This window comes from Marmota marmota, unplaced genomic scaffold, assembly GCF_001458135.2.
Source record: "Marmota marmota marmota unplaced genomic scaffold, marMar, whole genome shotgun sequence".
Taxonomy (NCBI): domain Eukaryota; kingdom Metazoa; phylum Chordata; class Mammalia; order Rodentia; family Sciuridae; genus Marmota; species Marmota marmota.
The window spans coordinates 12213722-12228167 of NW_026000206.1; the positions used below are offsets into that span (position 1 = coordinate 12213722).

General features: G+C 53.1%; 1 protein-coding gene across 2 annotated transcripts; it reads right to left on the reverse strand.

Moving 5' to 3' along the window:
- Window positions 1-2917: 2917 nt before the first annotated feature.
- Window positions 2918-11738, reverse strand: Bnip3 (BCL2 interacting protein 3). 2 transcript variants are annotated; one of them, XM_048791405.1, is made up of 6 exons: window positions 11681-11738; window positions 8152-8299; window positions 7159-7243; window positions 5722-5828; window positions 5501-5650; window positions 2918-3718 (listed from the first exon to the last, which is right to left on the reverse strand). In XM_048791405.1, the coding sequence occupies exons 1-6, from the start codon at window positions 11721-11723 to the stop codon at window positions 3673-3675; spliced, it is 579 nt and encodes a 192-aa protein (XP_048647362.1). In that variant the 5' UTR covers window positions 11724-11738; the 3' UTR covers window positions 2918-3672. The 2 variants fall into 2 exon arrangements, with proteins under 2 accessions (XP_048647362.1, XP_048647361.1); XM_048791404.1 differs by lacking the exon at window positions 11681-11738 and adding an exon at window positions 10885-10972.
- Window positions 11739-14446: the final 2708 nt, after the last annotated feature.

The following is a 14446-nucleotide window of genomic DNA, read 5'->3' on the forward strand; positions in this document are numbered from 1 at the left end:
TTCATTGTTTTACTTTGAAACATTTTGAACGGGTAAGCACTAGCAGCTCTGCTCATGGGTCCTGCACATTCCTGGATTTCACTGGCTCTCACACGTTCAGGGTCCTTGTTACCTACCTTAGAGACTCCCCAGCTGTCCTGACCCAGCCACTCTCTACTTTGTAGCACATCCTTCAACCCAGGCTTGCCTGGTGTCTTCTTATGACTAAAGTGCAACTACGCATCTTTGCAAAATCATGCAGAAGGTATGGTATGGCCTCTGGAGGCAGGCACCCACCAGGCTTCTGCAGCACTGATTAGATCCCATGGGGAGACAGTGACAGGGCTTCACAGTAACTTCAGTTCCCACTGATGTGCCTACTGGGACTTTGCTGTTTGCACCAGTCCTGTCTCCCATGCTGATTCTATTAGGAAGACCCCCACCTCACATGTACCTGGCTGCCTATGTCCATCACTGTAGACTGAATACCTGCCTTATTCAGTGGCTATCTTGCTACTCAGACTGTCCCCACTTGGCATTCCTCAGGTTACACACACTAGCACCTGTCCTACCACTGTGGCCCCACTCCTTGAGCACTTCTTGCCCACACACCCAGGTCAGCCCTCTCAGGAGCCCTGCCTTCAGAAGGGCACTGGGAACTGCAGGCCTCACTGCTACTGGAGCAGTCTTGCTGCTGGCCGTCACTGGCAGCTGAAGCTCATGCACATGTGCTCCTCAAACCAGGAGTTCCTGCTAATGCCTCCAGCTCAGCCCATACAGCTGCCCACCATCACCAGTGAGTCTGCCTGCTCAGCGTTAGTGTGCACATAACTCACTTCAAACTGCCAGCCCATGCTCCCCTGCAAAACACACTCACCCGGTAAGACAATAGCGTGGTTGCTTCCCCTGACCTCAGGGCACCAGTCCAGTGTTCTCCAGTGTGCGTGAGCACAGTGCTCCCCACCTGCTCTCCGCTTCACGCCCAGCTGTATGCAATTTTGAATTCCATTCCCCAAAGTGGCTGATTTTAATTACTTGCTGATAGCATTACTGCTGGGCTAGTGGTCTATCAATCATCCCTTCTCATTGTCCCACTGCCCCTCATCTACGGACCTAGAAAAGTTCATTTAGTTCTGGATGACTCAGCCCACAGCTTTTGCACAAATAAGGAAATGCTATGTTTTCCTTATCTCTTTTTGCATAAACAATAAATATGCATGTGCGCTTGTGCGGCGGCATTCCTGAGGCTGGAGGGTCAGCCAGGTGACTGGCCAGCAGACAAGCTGGCTGTTGATTTCTCCAAAGTCTCCCCGATGTGCAGTCTGGCTTCCTCTCAGCATGGAGGCTGGAGGAACTGGCCCCATACGACTTCCTCCTTTCACTACTGACAAGAAGTCCAGAGGCCAGGAGGAGGAACTATAGACCCCATCTGTTATGGTTTGGATATGAGCTATCACCCAAAATCTCCTGGCAGGGCAGGAAATTAAATGTTGTGATGGGTGGGTTCACCCATCTGAAGGGCTCCTGTACTAGGTAGGTGGTGGCTGCAGCCAGGTAGGGACTGGGTAGAGGGAGCAGGCACTGGAGGCATGCCCTTGAGGACCTGGTCCCTGCTCTTCCTTAGCTTCCCGGCTGCTGTGAGCGGACATCTTGCTTCCTCCTGTGTAGACACTGCATTTGTTTCAGTGTTTTGATATATTAGTATAGATATGGCCCTTTGCGCACATACACCTCAAAATTCAGGTCTCCCTTCAGGCTATCTTCCAACAAGTGGTCTATAGGGAAAAAGGACAGCCTGTCGGTTTGTCCCATCCAGAGGCGGGCTCCCCCACCTGTGCTGCCCCTCCCTCCCTGGAGCTGCAGCCCTCTCCACTCCTTGGGGGTCACACTGGAGTCTGTAAGCTCAGGTCCTAGGATTGGTGCAAAGTCTACATCAGGAAACTTGCATTTGGCCAAAGGCTTTTTCTTAAAATTATTTGGATTATGTTAAACATTTTATAAATTTGCTGTTCCCCAAATGAGTAATAGTGCAGGCAATTACCTGTATAGATGGCTAGTTGCCAAAGATCTTCAGAAAGGCCTGATTCCTCTACTGCCGTCATTCTGAGAACTGAGCATCTGAGCTGGCCTCCTGTCGCAGTGGGCTGGAAAGTTCTGGGAGAAACACTGCCCCTGCATGGAGCACGGACAAGGACACGCTCCCCTCTCCCTGAACATGCCTTCGGCTGCCTGCACGGCACTCATGTCCTGGGGGCTGTGGCGACCCAACACAGGGAGGAGGTGCAGAAGCTCTGCAAACCTGAGGCGGGTTACAAGGGACATGAGTGCCTGCAGGCGCTGGCATCCCTGGGGATGGGGTGTATATGTGAAGCGCCTACTGTAAGGCAGTCTGGTGAAGACGCCCTGACAACTCAAGCCTCAGTCCCATCTCTTATGTCCACAGCGTTTCCAGCCAGTTTCACTGAATTCGGGCCACTGGTGACAGGGTTTGTCAATTGAGTGGCTGTGCCAAGTCCGGGGACACTTGAAAGCCTGTTTTATCACAACATTCAGAACAAGAAGCTCTCGATGTAAGACAAGCATGTCGTTCTACACAAAAGGGAAGTATCTCATCAGGGTGAGCTAGTGTGAACTCATGGACGATCTTTCTTTGAGGTTCGACTCTGAGGACTTCTGGTGCCACCCCACTAGCCGCCTCCAGTTGAGCGGGCATCAGCTAGCATTTCCAAGGCAACAACTTAAAAGATTTTTTTTTAAGTTAAAATTTTAATTTATTTTAACACACCTCAATGAAGTAGGGAAAAGGCAAAATACAAGGCATATACAGCATATCAAAGAGGCAGCCTTTTAGAAATCATGCTGTAGAAAAGATAAAGCAGGACATGTGGTGAACTAGTTCAATCAAGCTTTTATGATACCATATGTAAATACGACAATCTGAAGAATTTGGCAAAGATTTATTTTTGTCTATCTCCAGTTTAAGTAGATACGTCTGCTTACAGTAAAGCTGTGTAAGAGCACACAAAAGCTGAACACAAACAGTAAGATCAGACCCAGCAATCCAGAGCTGCAGAGTAAGACCAAGTAGGTGCCTTCAACAGCAGTTCAACCGTCCAGGAGATGATGGACAGTCGGGGGCTGGGGTCCGCACCCGGCAGAAGGCCCTCAGGGTGCGGGCTGCACAGTGGAGCCTGCAGCTATACCTGGGTTCCATGGCTCCGGATGGAGACAGCCCACGTCCACTATATCTAACATGCCATTGAAAACAGGGATTATAAGGCCACAGTATTTCTTTTGGACGAATCCCTTACTGTAGTAATTTTTTTCCTATTAATGTAGTTCAGTCTTTTGAAATATAAATTATATTTTAACAATTAAGGTTACAGTTAATTTTTTAATTACTACATAATAACTATTAAATTATTTATACTATTTATACCTAATATCCAAAGGAAATTTACTACCAAATCTTACAGTAACTATCAGTCTGACATGCTTAGTAATTGATCCCATAGGTATAATTACAGGCCAGCATGATTTTAGTGTCTGCTGTTTCATTTTACTAAGTTATGAGCGCAGCATTTATGGAACAAATAAACTCAAGTGGTGTGGCCACCCAAGGATCACCGTAGCGCCAGCCGTCAGCTCAGGAGGTAATCCCAGCACGCCGACAACGCCAGGTCCACATCTCCCTCAAAAGGTGCTGGTGGAGGTTGTCAGACGCCTCCCAATGTAGATCCTGTCAAAAGAGTGACTGAAGTCAGTGGGGCCTCCAGCTCTCAGGTGGCTCTGCTCAGCTAGATAGGCAGCTCATGGTGGCTACAGCTTTGGAGGGACTGGCTATTTTATACCCATTTAAAATGTTTGTGATGACATCTGTAATCCTTCATCAAGGGGTTTACTCAAAACGCCCAGTTATGTCCTCACAGTGCGCTGTGCTAAACGAGCACAACACAGGTGACCAGCTGGGGTTGCAGATGGGGGCAGAGCACCTGATTGGCATGCACAAGGCTCTGGGCTCGTCCCCAGCACCAGAAAAACAAAGGGTCAAAGTAGGATACCAATCAAGTAGAAGTGCTGTTGCTACCCAGAACAGCCTTTTCACTGTTTATAAAGTGATCCAACGCAGTGTTGGAAGACACCCCCAGGGCAGGTGGCACCACTATCAGTCCATCATCCCCAACCTCAAATACCAATCACTGAATCAGGAAGCCCTGCCCACAGCAGCCCAAGCCTGGTCCCAGTGGATACCTGAAAAGCAGGGGATATCGCTTAAGAGGGCACGGGGCTGGCCAGGAATGGAGGAAGAGACAGCAGACCATGAGCTTTCTGGGACCAACTATAGAGGGTGGTTTCCATGCTGCTCATGATGGGAAGCTGCTGAGAAGCTTGGGGTGGGTTTGGAACCATCAGTCTCCAAAAGACTGAGCAGGATGAAGGACAGGGACTGTAGCCAGAAACTGGCTGCAGAAAACCATCCTGAAAGGCACAGCTAATCTAGGCATTTAGAATAGGTATTACCAGGCCCTTCTTGCTAGTTCTGAGAAAAGCTCAAAAAATCAGTACCTAACCACATCATTGGTGAGACTGATGCACACCAAGTCTGAGCCCAAAGCCAAAATGAAGATGATGGATTGGAGCCTTCCTTGAGACAAAGAACCAGCACACAGGCAGCCAGAGAAAGGTGCCATCCCAGCAAGAAGAGGTATGAGGTTCATTGTGGATTGCGGTCACTCTTTAAGGAGCCTCTGGCTCACCCAGGAAGCCATTTCCACAGCAGGTGGAACCATGGGCCAAGGAGGGGGCTGGATGTGACCCAAGGACCACAGCTCTCACAAACCACAGCAGGTAAGCGACCAGATGTGATCCGCCACAAGGGAGATTCTGGGGAAAAAGGGTGACCATGCCACAGAACCTTTCATCCTGTGCCCTGTTGTCCCCCCACACAAACACAAGCCCTCCAGCTAACCTAAGCCAGAAGCCAATGCCAGCAGCCGGCTCTCCAGGAACCCACAGCCACCAGAACACTGCCCATCTCGGGAGATGGCCACATGCCTGGCAGCTAAGGAAGGGAAGAACAGCTCTACCCTTCAGCACCGTCCAGCTGGAGGTTTTAGAACCACAGCAGCACCTGCCTGGACTCCCAATGCCTCCTGCAGTTACTTAGCACATGAAGCCAGAAATCTAGAGACCTTGTTTTTTCTGTTGCTGCTGAGAATGGAAGAGAACAATCCCATGCCACCCACAGTGAAGGGGACAGGTCAGTGCAATGCCACACAGGAGTGCACTAATCCAGACCACACAAAGCAGTCCAGGAACAGAAGGTGGACGCAGTCCTATGCAAGGAGAAGGGCTAAAGGACTGCTGGAGGGCCTTCCAGAGTTGCCCGTGTTTCCCTTTCCTGACCAGTGACAATGTGGTTGTCTGTGAAGCCGCGCCCAGCTGTCACTTATGTGCAGATTTAGGAGACTCTGGACCCTCCCAAGGCCCACTGTCAGGGTTGCATGGTAACATCACCTACCCCAATCCAATGGCCAGGAGATGGGACAGCAGCAGAGACGGAAGAAAGACCTTGAGGAACTCTGCAGAGAAGATGCCCCCCTTCTTCATGACACTGGTGTTTCTCATGCTGAGCGTGGCCGTGCGCTTGGGGTGTCGAAAGAGGAACTCCCTGGGCGGGGAGAAACATGGCGGTCAGTGTACCCATCACCACAGAGCCCCTGGTGCTGAACGCAGACTTACTTGGGGGGGATGTTTTCTGGCCGACTTGACCAATCCCATATCCAGTCTGAGTTTTTCTTTAAGATGCTTTCGACCTCTTTCCTTCTCTCAAGATAATCTTCCTCGGACTAAGATAAAGCAAATATTTAAAGCAGATTAATTAGCCTACCACAGTCACACCAGGAAGCACGAGATCAGTCAGCCAAACACAGCCTAAAGACACAGGTCCACTCCTCCGGCCACAATCCGGGGGCTGGTGAACAGGGTCACCCAAGGGCAGACCCCCCCCAGCTGGGAAGTGACCCCCAGCCCATCAGGACCCCGGTGCGACTGCGAGCTTCTGTCAGCACTGAGAGCTGCAAACATGGCTTAGGACACCACGAAGGGAGGACAAAGGTGGTGACCGCAGCCATGTGACCCAGCGACCTGAAGGAAGCAAGCTCTGTGCAGCCAGGGTGTCCCAGGAGAGGCAGGAGCACTCACCATCACAGCTGAGCTGCACTAAAGACCTACTAACTTCAAGGAACTTGACAATACGGGACTACAGTGCTTCTTGACTCTGCTGCTTTGCATTTTCAAGATTCTGTGCCTGGGCATGCAATTCCTTTCTGGGGGGCGGGGTATGTAAAACAGTGGAAACCCTCTAGAATGCAGTGCCAAACCTATCAGGTGTATGGATGCGAAGCTGGACAGGGACCTCAAACATCTGGAAAGAGGTCACACCTGGGGCACAGCCAGATTCTTACTCGCTACCAGGTTCCTGCTGAGCTCTGGCAGCCTTAGAACCCTGTCTGGGGCAGGGAGACGTCCCAGAGAAAGCAGGGATAGCAGGGAGCCCGAGAGGAACTGAACAGGAGGAAGAAGGACTAGTGCAACCCGAGACCCTGCGTCAGGCTAAGGCAACTCTTGAGCCAATTACACCACTGTTCCATCCTCACTGTTATTGACTGTCCCAGAGGGTGTCCCCTGCACATACATGGTGTGCACAAGGCACAGCTCTGCGACCTTAGCAGCGCATCACCATCACTGCCTCAAAGTCCACGCAGGAGAAGGGGGGCTACAGGTCACTAAGGCACACACTCAACTGTCTCTTTGCCTCCCAGGCTGATACCTTTAGAAGGCTTTGTGGCCTGTCCATGTTGGAAGTTACCAGTTCCTGAGCTACTAACACAAACCGCCCTCGAGCACCAGTTAGCATCAGGTGCGGAACAGACAACAGTGCCTAGGGAGACGCCCAGAAGCCACAGCCACCTGGGGGCACCAGAACCAGCTCTCACCACCCTCCCAGGGGCCAGGAGGCCCCAAGTGCAGCCCCATCCATGCCTCCCCTGGCCAGCCCACCATGAAGGCCATGTGCTGTGGGTGTCCCCACAAGATTTCTTTTCCCAAAGGCATGAGACGCCCCAAGGGCCAGCCGTGCTCAGACACCCTAGGAAGCCCACACGCCCTCCAGCTTACCTGAGAGCTGTTCTTCTCACCGATGCTGTGGGCATCTGTTTCTGAAGCTCTCGTGTTTTCTTGTGGCGTCTGTGAGCGCGGTGGGCTTGGTAACAATGTAAACAGAGTAGGAAAAAAACAGCGTCACATTAACGTTCTGTGTTCAGAAGCAAACACCCCCGGCTGCAAGCAGTGCAGATGCCTGTAACCCTAGCTACTCGGGAGGCTGAGGCAGAGGATGCGAATTCGAGGCCAGCCTGGGCAACTCAGCGAGGCCCTGTTGCCTAACAACAAGGGCTGGGAAGCAGCTCTGCCGTCAAGGGAGCCCATCCTGTGCAAGGCCACGCTTCAGTCCCCAGTACCAAAAAACAACAGGCAGCAAAACCCAAGACAGGGGCCATCTGCTCAGCTAAGCACAGAATGCAGGGCAGCTGCCAGCCACAGGCAGGGCCAGATGCTCCCAGTCTTCCTAGGTGGGCACCTCTTATTCCCCGGCAGTCGGCTATAGCTGGCTCTGGTCGGTGGCTCCCAGCCATGCCACCTTGGGCTCACTGCCAAGCCAGGGGAGGGCATGAGTGCTTCTCAGAGGCAGTCAGCTAAACACAGAGCCTAGAGACACAGTTCCACTCCTCTGGCCACAGTCCGGGAACTGGTGAACAGGGTCACCCCCAAGGGCAGACCCCAGCCGGGAAGTTCCCCCCAGCCCATCAGGACTATGGTGCCGAGGTTCATGCCAAGTGACCTCAGGAGTGCCTTCACCATGCTGGCTGGCGTGAGGGGCAGAAGGGACCCTTTTGTTGAGTGTTCTGGCCTCAACACTGTGCCTCCAGAGAAACCCCAGGTCTCCTACCCCAGACAGCAGGCTCCTGCTGTGCCAGGACTCCCAAGAGCACCCCTTGTTTGGCCTCAGCCAAAAGGGCCCCGGGTCCTTGAAGGTCACAGGGGCATGTGCACCTGTGCCTGCCCATCTCTTAGGGAAGTCAACACTGGGGTACATACACGTACTGACCCTACCTGTCACAGTGAGAGCTCTTGGAACTACTCCGTCCAGATTCGTGCTGGGCGTCCAGCAGTATTTTTTCCATGTCACCATTATAAATAGATACTGAGGCTGGAACACCGCTCCCATTCCCGTTGCTGAAGTGCAGCTCCACCCAGGAGCCTAGGGACCAAAAAGAGGCATGGCTGGAACTCTCCACCCACTCTGGAATCTGGTCCTAACATAACCTGTCACCCCCCACTTCCAAGAGAACGAGTCACCCTGTGAGCCATCGTGCCTACTCTGACCCACATCCCTGGTCTGCTGCCTCATTGGCTGGTTTGCCATTTCTTTAAACCAAGCAGATGTCAGATAAACCTGTTGTGTCCTCAGAGTCCAGCTTGATCACTGTCTTGCAGTCAGCTTTTAGAAGAAAAGACTGTCAAAAAAGTTTAAAGATTCAAACATTTCCTTTAGAAGATTCACCCTTAGCCTACTTCCACACCCCAGAATCACACACTGACCCGAAGCCCTTAAGATCCACATTGCCGCCTTTCATTTCAGTCTGACCAGAACAAGCTACCCTTTCAAGTAGGGCTTGGACGAATCTTGACACTGACACTCCACGTTAAAATGCTGGGGATGTAGTTCAGTGGTGGAGTGTCCTGGATTCACGACCCAGTAACAGGAAAAAAAAAAAAAAAACGGGGAGGCGGGGGACGTCAAGGCCAGCCTGGGCAGCTTAGCAAAATCCCATCTCAAAGTCAACAGCAACAGGAAGGTCTGGGGCAGCGCTCAGCGGAGGAGCACTGCCTGGCACGCTGGCAGTCCTGGGTTCAGTGCCCAGGCCCAGCACCACAGGGACGCCCACTGGCATCTTCACACTTAGGTGTGTGGTTCTCTCCCAGTTGGGCTGACAGTGCACCTACACGCTACACGCACTCTTGTCACCTTTTCTGGGCACACACTCACTTGTTGGTGAGACTGTGAGTTCAAAGGTGTGTAGTGTGTAGCTGCTAGGACACCCTCCTTCCCAACCCACCACACATTGCTGCTGCCGACAGGCCACGGGTCCCACCCTGGCCATCCTGGGTTACGTTTCAGACCTCTGCTCCCCTCTGCCATGGTGCCTCCTCTGTTAGGAATCAAGCATGTGGGCTGGGCTGCAGCTCAGAGGCATAGCGCCTGCCTAGCACACGGGCGGCACTGGGTTCCATCCTCAGCACGTTAAAATAGACAAGTAAACTGGAGGCATTCTGTCCAGCTACAAAAAAAAAGAAATCAAGCACACGTACCTATGCATGGTCAGGATGACCTGATTTGTTTATTTATAGAAAAGCCTTTGTTTACAAACACCCAGTGTTAGGAGACAGGAGGGAACATGACACAGGAGACTCACGGACAAACCGGCACTGTTCATGGCCGCTGCAGTTCTCCCCAGTACAGTGAGATCCACGCTCTGTCCTTAACCAACAGAGCAGCACCCTGGTCGTCTGGGAGGAGTGCAGCCGACTAGTGACCTACTCAGCGCCCTCCGGAGGCAGGTGTAGGCCGGGGTCCCCTGAAATGGCCTGGCCTCAGTGGGACACTGGATGGGGAGTGCGTCACATCAATCAGAAGAAAGCACATCGGAGGCACGGGAATTAAGCTTGCCTGGACCGCCTGGGCGAGCGCTCCAAGGGCCACGTGAAACCCTAGAGCCGCCACAAGGTTCCCCCTGCCCTGCCCACAGGAGGCAGGCACCCTCCTCGCAGGCCAGACTGGGAGCCCATGGGGACCTCGACTAACTCCAGGCATGCTGACACTGGGCACCAGCACTAACTCTACCAACACTCTTTGGCAGCTGCCCCCTCGCTGGGCCTTAGGACACAGGCTGTCCAGCAGCCTCCGGGTCATTCCCTTTTCTAGGCTCACCGAGGAGGCTGCAATGCTGCCTGGGTCTCCCTGGTGTGTGACACCAGCAGGGTTTGAGGCATGGTGCGTGGAGCCTTTCCCCACCAACAACCAGCTCTCCAGCACCAAACGGCCTCCAACAGCTCAATTCTGACACTATCACCCAGTCCGTGACATGGCACAAACTAAGGTACCCAGGCTACCCACACTACTACCTGGACACTGGCTGCAAATTTAGAGGTTCCCACACCCCACCCCACTGGCTCAGTACAGTGCTGTGACTCAGAGAACTCGGGAAAGACTACTTGTGTTCTGGACACCATTTGGAAAAGGCCAGAAGGACACAGCACACAGAAGCAGGGATGAGAGAAAGAAAGCTCCCACCTTCCCAACTCCCCTCCTGTCCCCCAGGGCCCCAAGTTTCCACCCTCTGATGGCTTACTCGTTCCTTCTGGGGACCAACCCTTTGTCTGAGCTACAGAGGCCAGGGTCCCACTAAGGCAGCTCATCAGCGTCTACCTGAGTGTATCCCAGGACTCGAGCAAGACATGCCCATCACTCGGGAGATCCTAGCTTAAGGGGGTCTGTCCCAGAGGCAGGGACAAGGACCAAATACGCATTTCTTACACAGGGGCACCCCGAACCTTGAAGGAAACAGTCTGTGGTGGTGACTCAGAACACCACAGACTCAAAGGTGGTTGGTTCATAAAGAAGTTTGTTTCTCAAGTCTGAGGCTGGGAAGGCCAAGAGGAGGCCCTAGCCTGTGGGGTCTGCTTTTGGCAGGAGGCACGATGGCACAGCCCCTCCCTCCACCCTCCTCCACCAGCACCAGGTCCTGCCTCACCGACAACCCCTGGGACAGGAGGAGCACATACCGCCCCAGCAGGGCCGAGTCCCCGGGATCCTGAGAGAAAGGAGCACCCCATCCTGGCTCAGCAGCAGCACCATCTTTGGGTCTGAAAGCTCTACACAAGGAACGATTGGCTCAGGGACAGAAGTCACTACTGCCCCACAACGACTGGCCAGGAAACACCCTGCAAGACACTGTCCACCCACTGAGGTCTTGCAGCTGGCCAGAAGAGCTGTTTAAGAAAGGCAGCTCTCAGGTTTCTCAACAAGCTCAGAAAACCACCTTGGGTTCCGAGTGAACCATTACGACAACTGATACCTTGGGCCTTAGCAGGGTAGGCCCTCACTCCAGTTCCACTTTACATCCCTCTCCTACCCTCACTTCCACCGCCACCATCAAGGCACAGCAAGGTGACCGTAGCTCCCCTGTGGATCAAGGTGAGCTCAACAGAAAGCCCAGGCTATAAATATTTAGCCATTATAAAAAGAAACCTACAGGTCCGCGCCTTAGAGATCAAACACAATGCAGCTCCTCTGAGTTCTCAACCCACTTCCTCATCTCCCGTGAGCACAGCTGACCTCAGCTTCCGGCACTCCGGGGACTGCCCCAGCCTCCCTGCCCTGCATCCCAAGGCAGCCTTGCAGCTCTCCGTTCCCCAGCACTGAGCGACCAGGGCCAGCAGAGCCCCAAGGAGAGCGCACACACAGGCCCCTCCCCCCGGCTGGGTGGCAGGGCTCAACCCTGGCCACAGAGGAGGACCAGTGAGACTGCCCTTGCTTCCCTGAAGCCATAGGGCTGATTTGGAATGCTGAGGCAGACACCCTGAAAGAGCTCTCGCCCGTCACCCACCCACTGTCCCAGCATCAGGAGGCCCAGCAGGAGGACTGCAAATGCAACCTGGGCAACTTAGTGAGACCCTGCCTCAAAACATAGGAATAAAGGAGCTGGGGACATAGCTCAGTAGTAAAGGGTCCTGGGACTCAACCCCCAGTACCACAAAATAAATAAAGTTCTACCAGACCCTAGCCAGGGTTGAAACACCCACCCAACAAGCAGCTCCCAGGCAGGCCCAGGGAAGCTCCCAGGGTGGCACACAGTGGCGCACCCCAGGAGAAGCCCAGCAGTGGGCAAACCCTGGAGGGAATCCAAGCCCCAAAGGACTCTCCCTAGAAGTGGGCCTCTGGAAACTGCTGTCTGCATTTAGAAGCCTCTTAGTTGTCAGGGGGGGGACAAGGGCTGGAAATGGCACACATGGTGAGCATGAAGTCCACTGGGCTGGTGACTGGCATCTAGGTGAGCCGACCACGCCTAACACATTCTCAGTCACCTGGGCTTCAGGTATTCCTCTGGTACTTAGCACAGCACCTGCGTTTTCCTTAACCATCCCTGTTGATGGGGAGCACTTAGCTATGCACTCATGGTCCTGGGGGGCCACACACATGCCACCCCCTCAGGCCACTGTGACTCATGTCTTTACAAAGTCCCAACTCCCTCCTGCACTTCAGCAGTAATATATCAAAAGAAAAATAAAGCCACAGTGCCCCCCCCACTGAAGAGCTTCAGCTGGACTGGACAGGGTGGGAAGGAGCACCAACCAATCAGTGCTGGCCCGTGGGCTTGGCTACCAGCCTCTGCCGGCCCAGCTCGGGGTAAACAAGCCACAGTCCAATCAGAGCAGAGGCAGGGAGGGCAAGTGCGGCCAGCGAATCCCAGCCTGGATTCACATTTCCTGGGGCAGCTGAAGGCCCCACGTGATCAGTGACCCCTCCTACCCTAGCCAAATGGTAAGCAAGTGCCGGACTGCACGTAGACTCCAGTGGGGCCCAAAGAATCCTCAACCATACTCTGGGTAACCACCTTTTTATAGAATAGCAATGCAGGAAAACAAAAATCTGTTTAACTCTTGGGCTGACAATCTTGCTGCCAATGACTCAGCAATTCAGGGGGGTTGGCAACCAAGGAGGACACAGTCAGCCCCTGGAAACCCTTCCAAGACACAAGACACTACAGCTGAACTAACACACAATGTTAGACATAAAGCAGCTGATAACAAGAAAGAGTTCATGAAACACTCCCTGGATCAGATTTCATGACCAAAAAAAACCTCTCAAATCTATTTCAAAGAAGTTGTTATCACTGTTTCAAAATTTGGTTGTAGTTTTAAATATTGTAAACTCAGCTACTTGGGAGACTGAGGCAGGAGGATGGGGAGTTCGAGGCCAGCCTCAGCAATTTGAGACCCAGTCTCAAAATGAAAACTTAAAAAAAAAGAGCTGTGGGTGTAGTTAAGTGACAGAGAGCTTACCTAGCATGGGTTCAATCCCCAGCACCTCCCCACCCAAAATAGGACGTAGTCTACAATATCCTAGGCTAAGTAAATCCTGCCTAGTAAAACCTTTAGATAATAAATTAACGGCTCCCTAGACCTACCTGAATAGAAACTTCTAAAAAATCTTAATGAAATTTCAAGCTTCACCCTCAAAGGTTTAAAAAGTCCTCTCCAAATGTATTCACATGCTCATTTTGCTCAGGGAACTCTTGCATCAGACAATACAAAGGTCAATTCCCCCTTGACTCTTGGACCCTTGGGATTGGGTAGAGGCTGGGGGCTGGCTTTACTCTGTGGCGCACAAGCCTGCTCCACCCACCCCAGACCCACAGGTGGCACAAGTAAAAGGCCAATCCCGTGAAGCCAGAACCAGCACGGAAAGCCAGCCAGCGTCTGCCCGGGAGTCCCAGTCAGTGGGCTGGGAGCCGGCAGGCAGTGATCTTGCACTTATACTTTTTAACCTAGAATCGATCCGCTTGGGGGAGAGGGGGCGGGTACTGGGAACTGAACCCAGAACCCCGGTGCGCGCCATCACAGAGCTACACCCATAAACTATCTCATCATTGAGGCAAGATCTCACCAAACTGCCCAGGCTGGCTAGGCAATTGATCCTCCTGCTCAAATCAATTCAACTCTCTTGGCGTGAACCTCTAGCAGAACTGAGGCAAGAAGCAGTTTAAACCCTATTTTTAAAAAGCCACTCATACCTTTCGCTGGCAAAAAAGCAGCCAACCGATTCAGGCCAGGATCCTGTAACCCCGCCCCTCTTCTTCCTACTTTAGGAAGTCCTAAGAGTCCCTCCGGAAATAAATGTTAGAGACTTAAAACCAAAGCACTGCCGAGCGCGGTGGGGCACTCCAGTCGTCCCTGCGACTCAGGAGGCTGAAGCAGGAGGATGGCAAATTGGAGGCCCTCCGCAACTTAGGGAAGTCCTACCTCAAAAATCAAAAATAAAAAGGACGGGGATGTAGCTTAGTGATGGTTCAATCCCACTGCAAAAAAAAAAAAAAAAAATCCCAGCACACACGGTTCCACTTCAACACCCGCGGCCTCCGCTGCGTGCCCGGCTGGTGCACCCAGGGCCCCGGGAGCAGGGCCCCAGTGACGGACTACTTCCAGCTGCGACGTCAGGTCGCGTGGATGGAGAAGCAGGCTCCTCGCTCAGCTCCCAACCGCGGGGCCCCGCCGTGGCCTCGCTCGGAGTTCACTAGCTCCCGCGCCCCCCTCCCGCTCGCCCCCCCCCAGCTCCCGCGCCCCC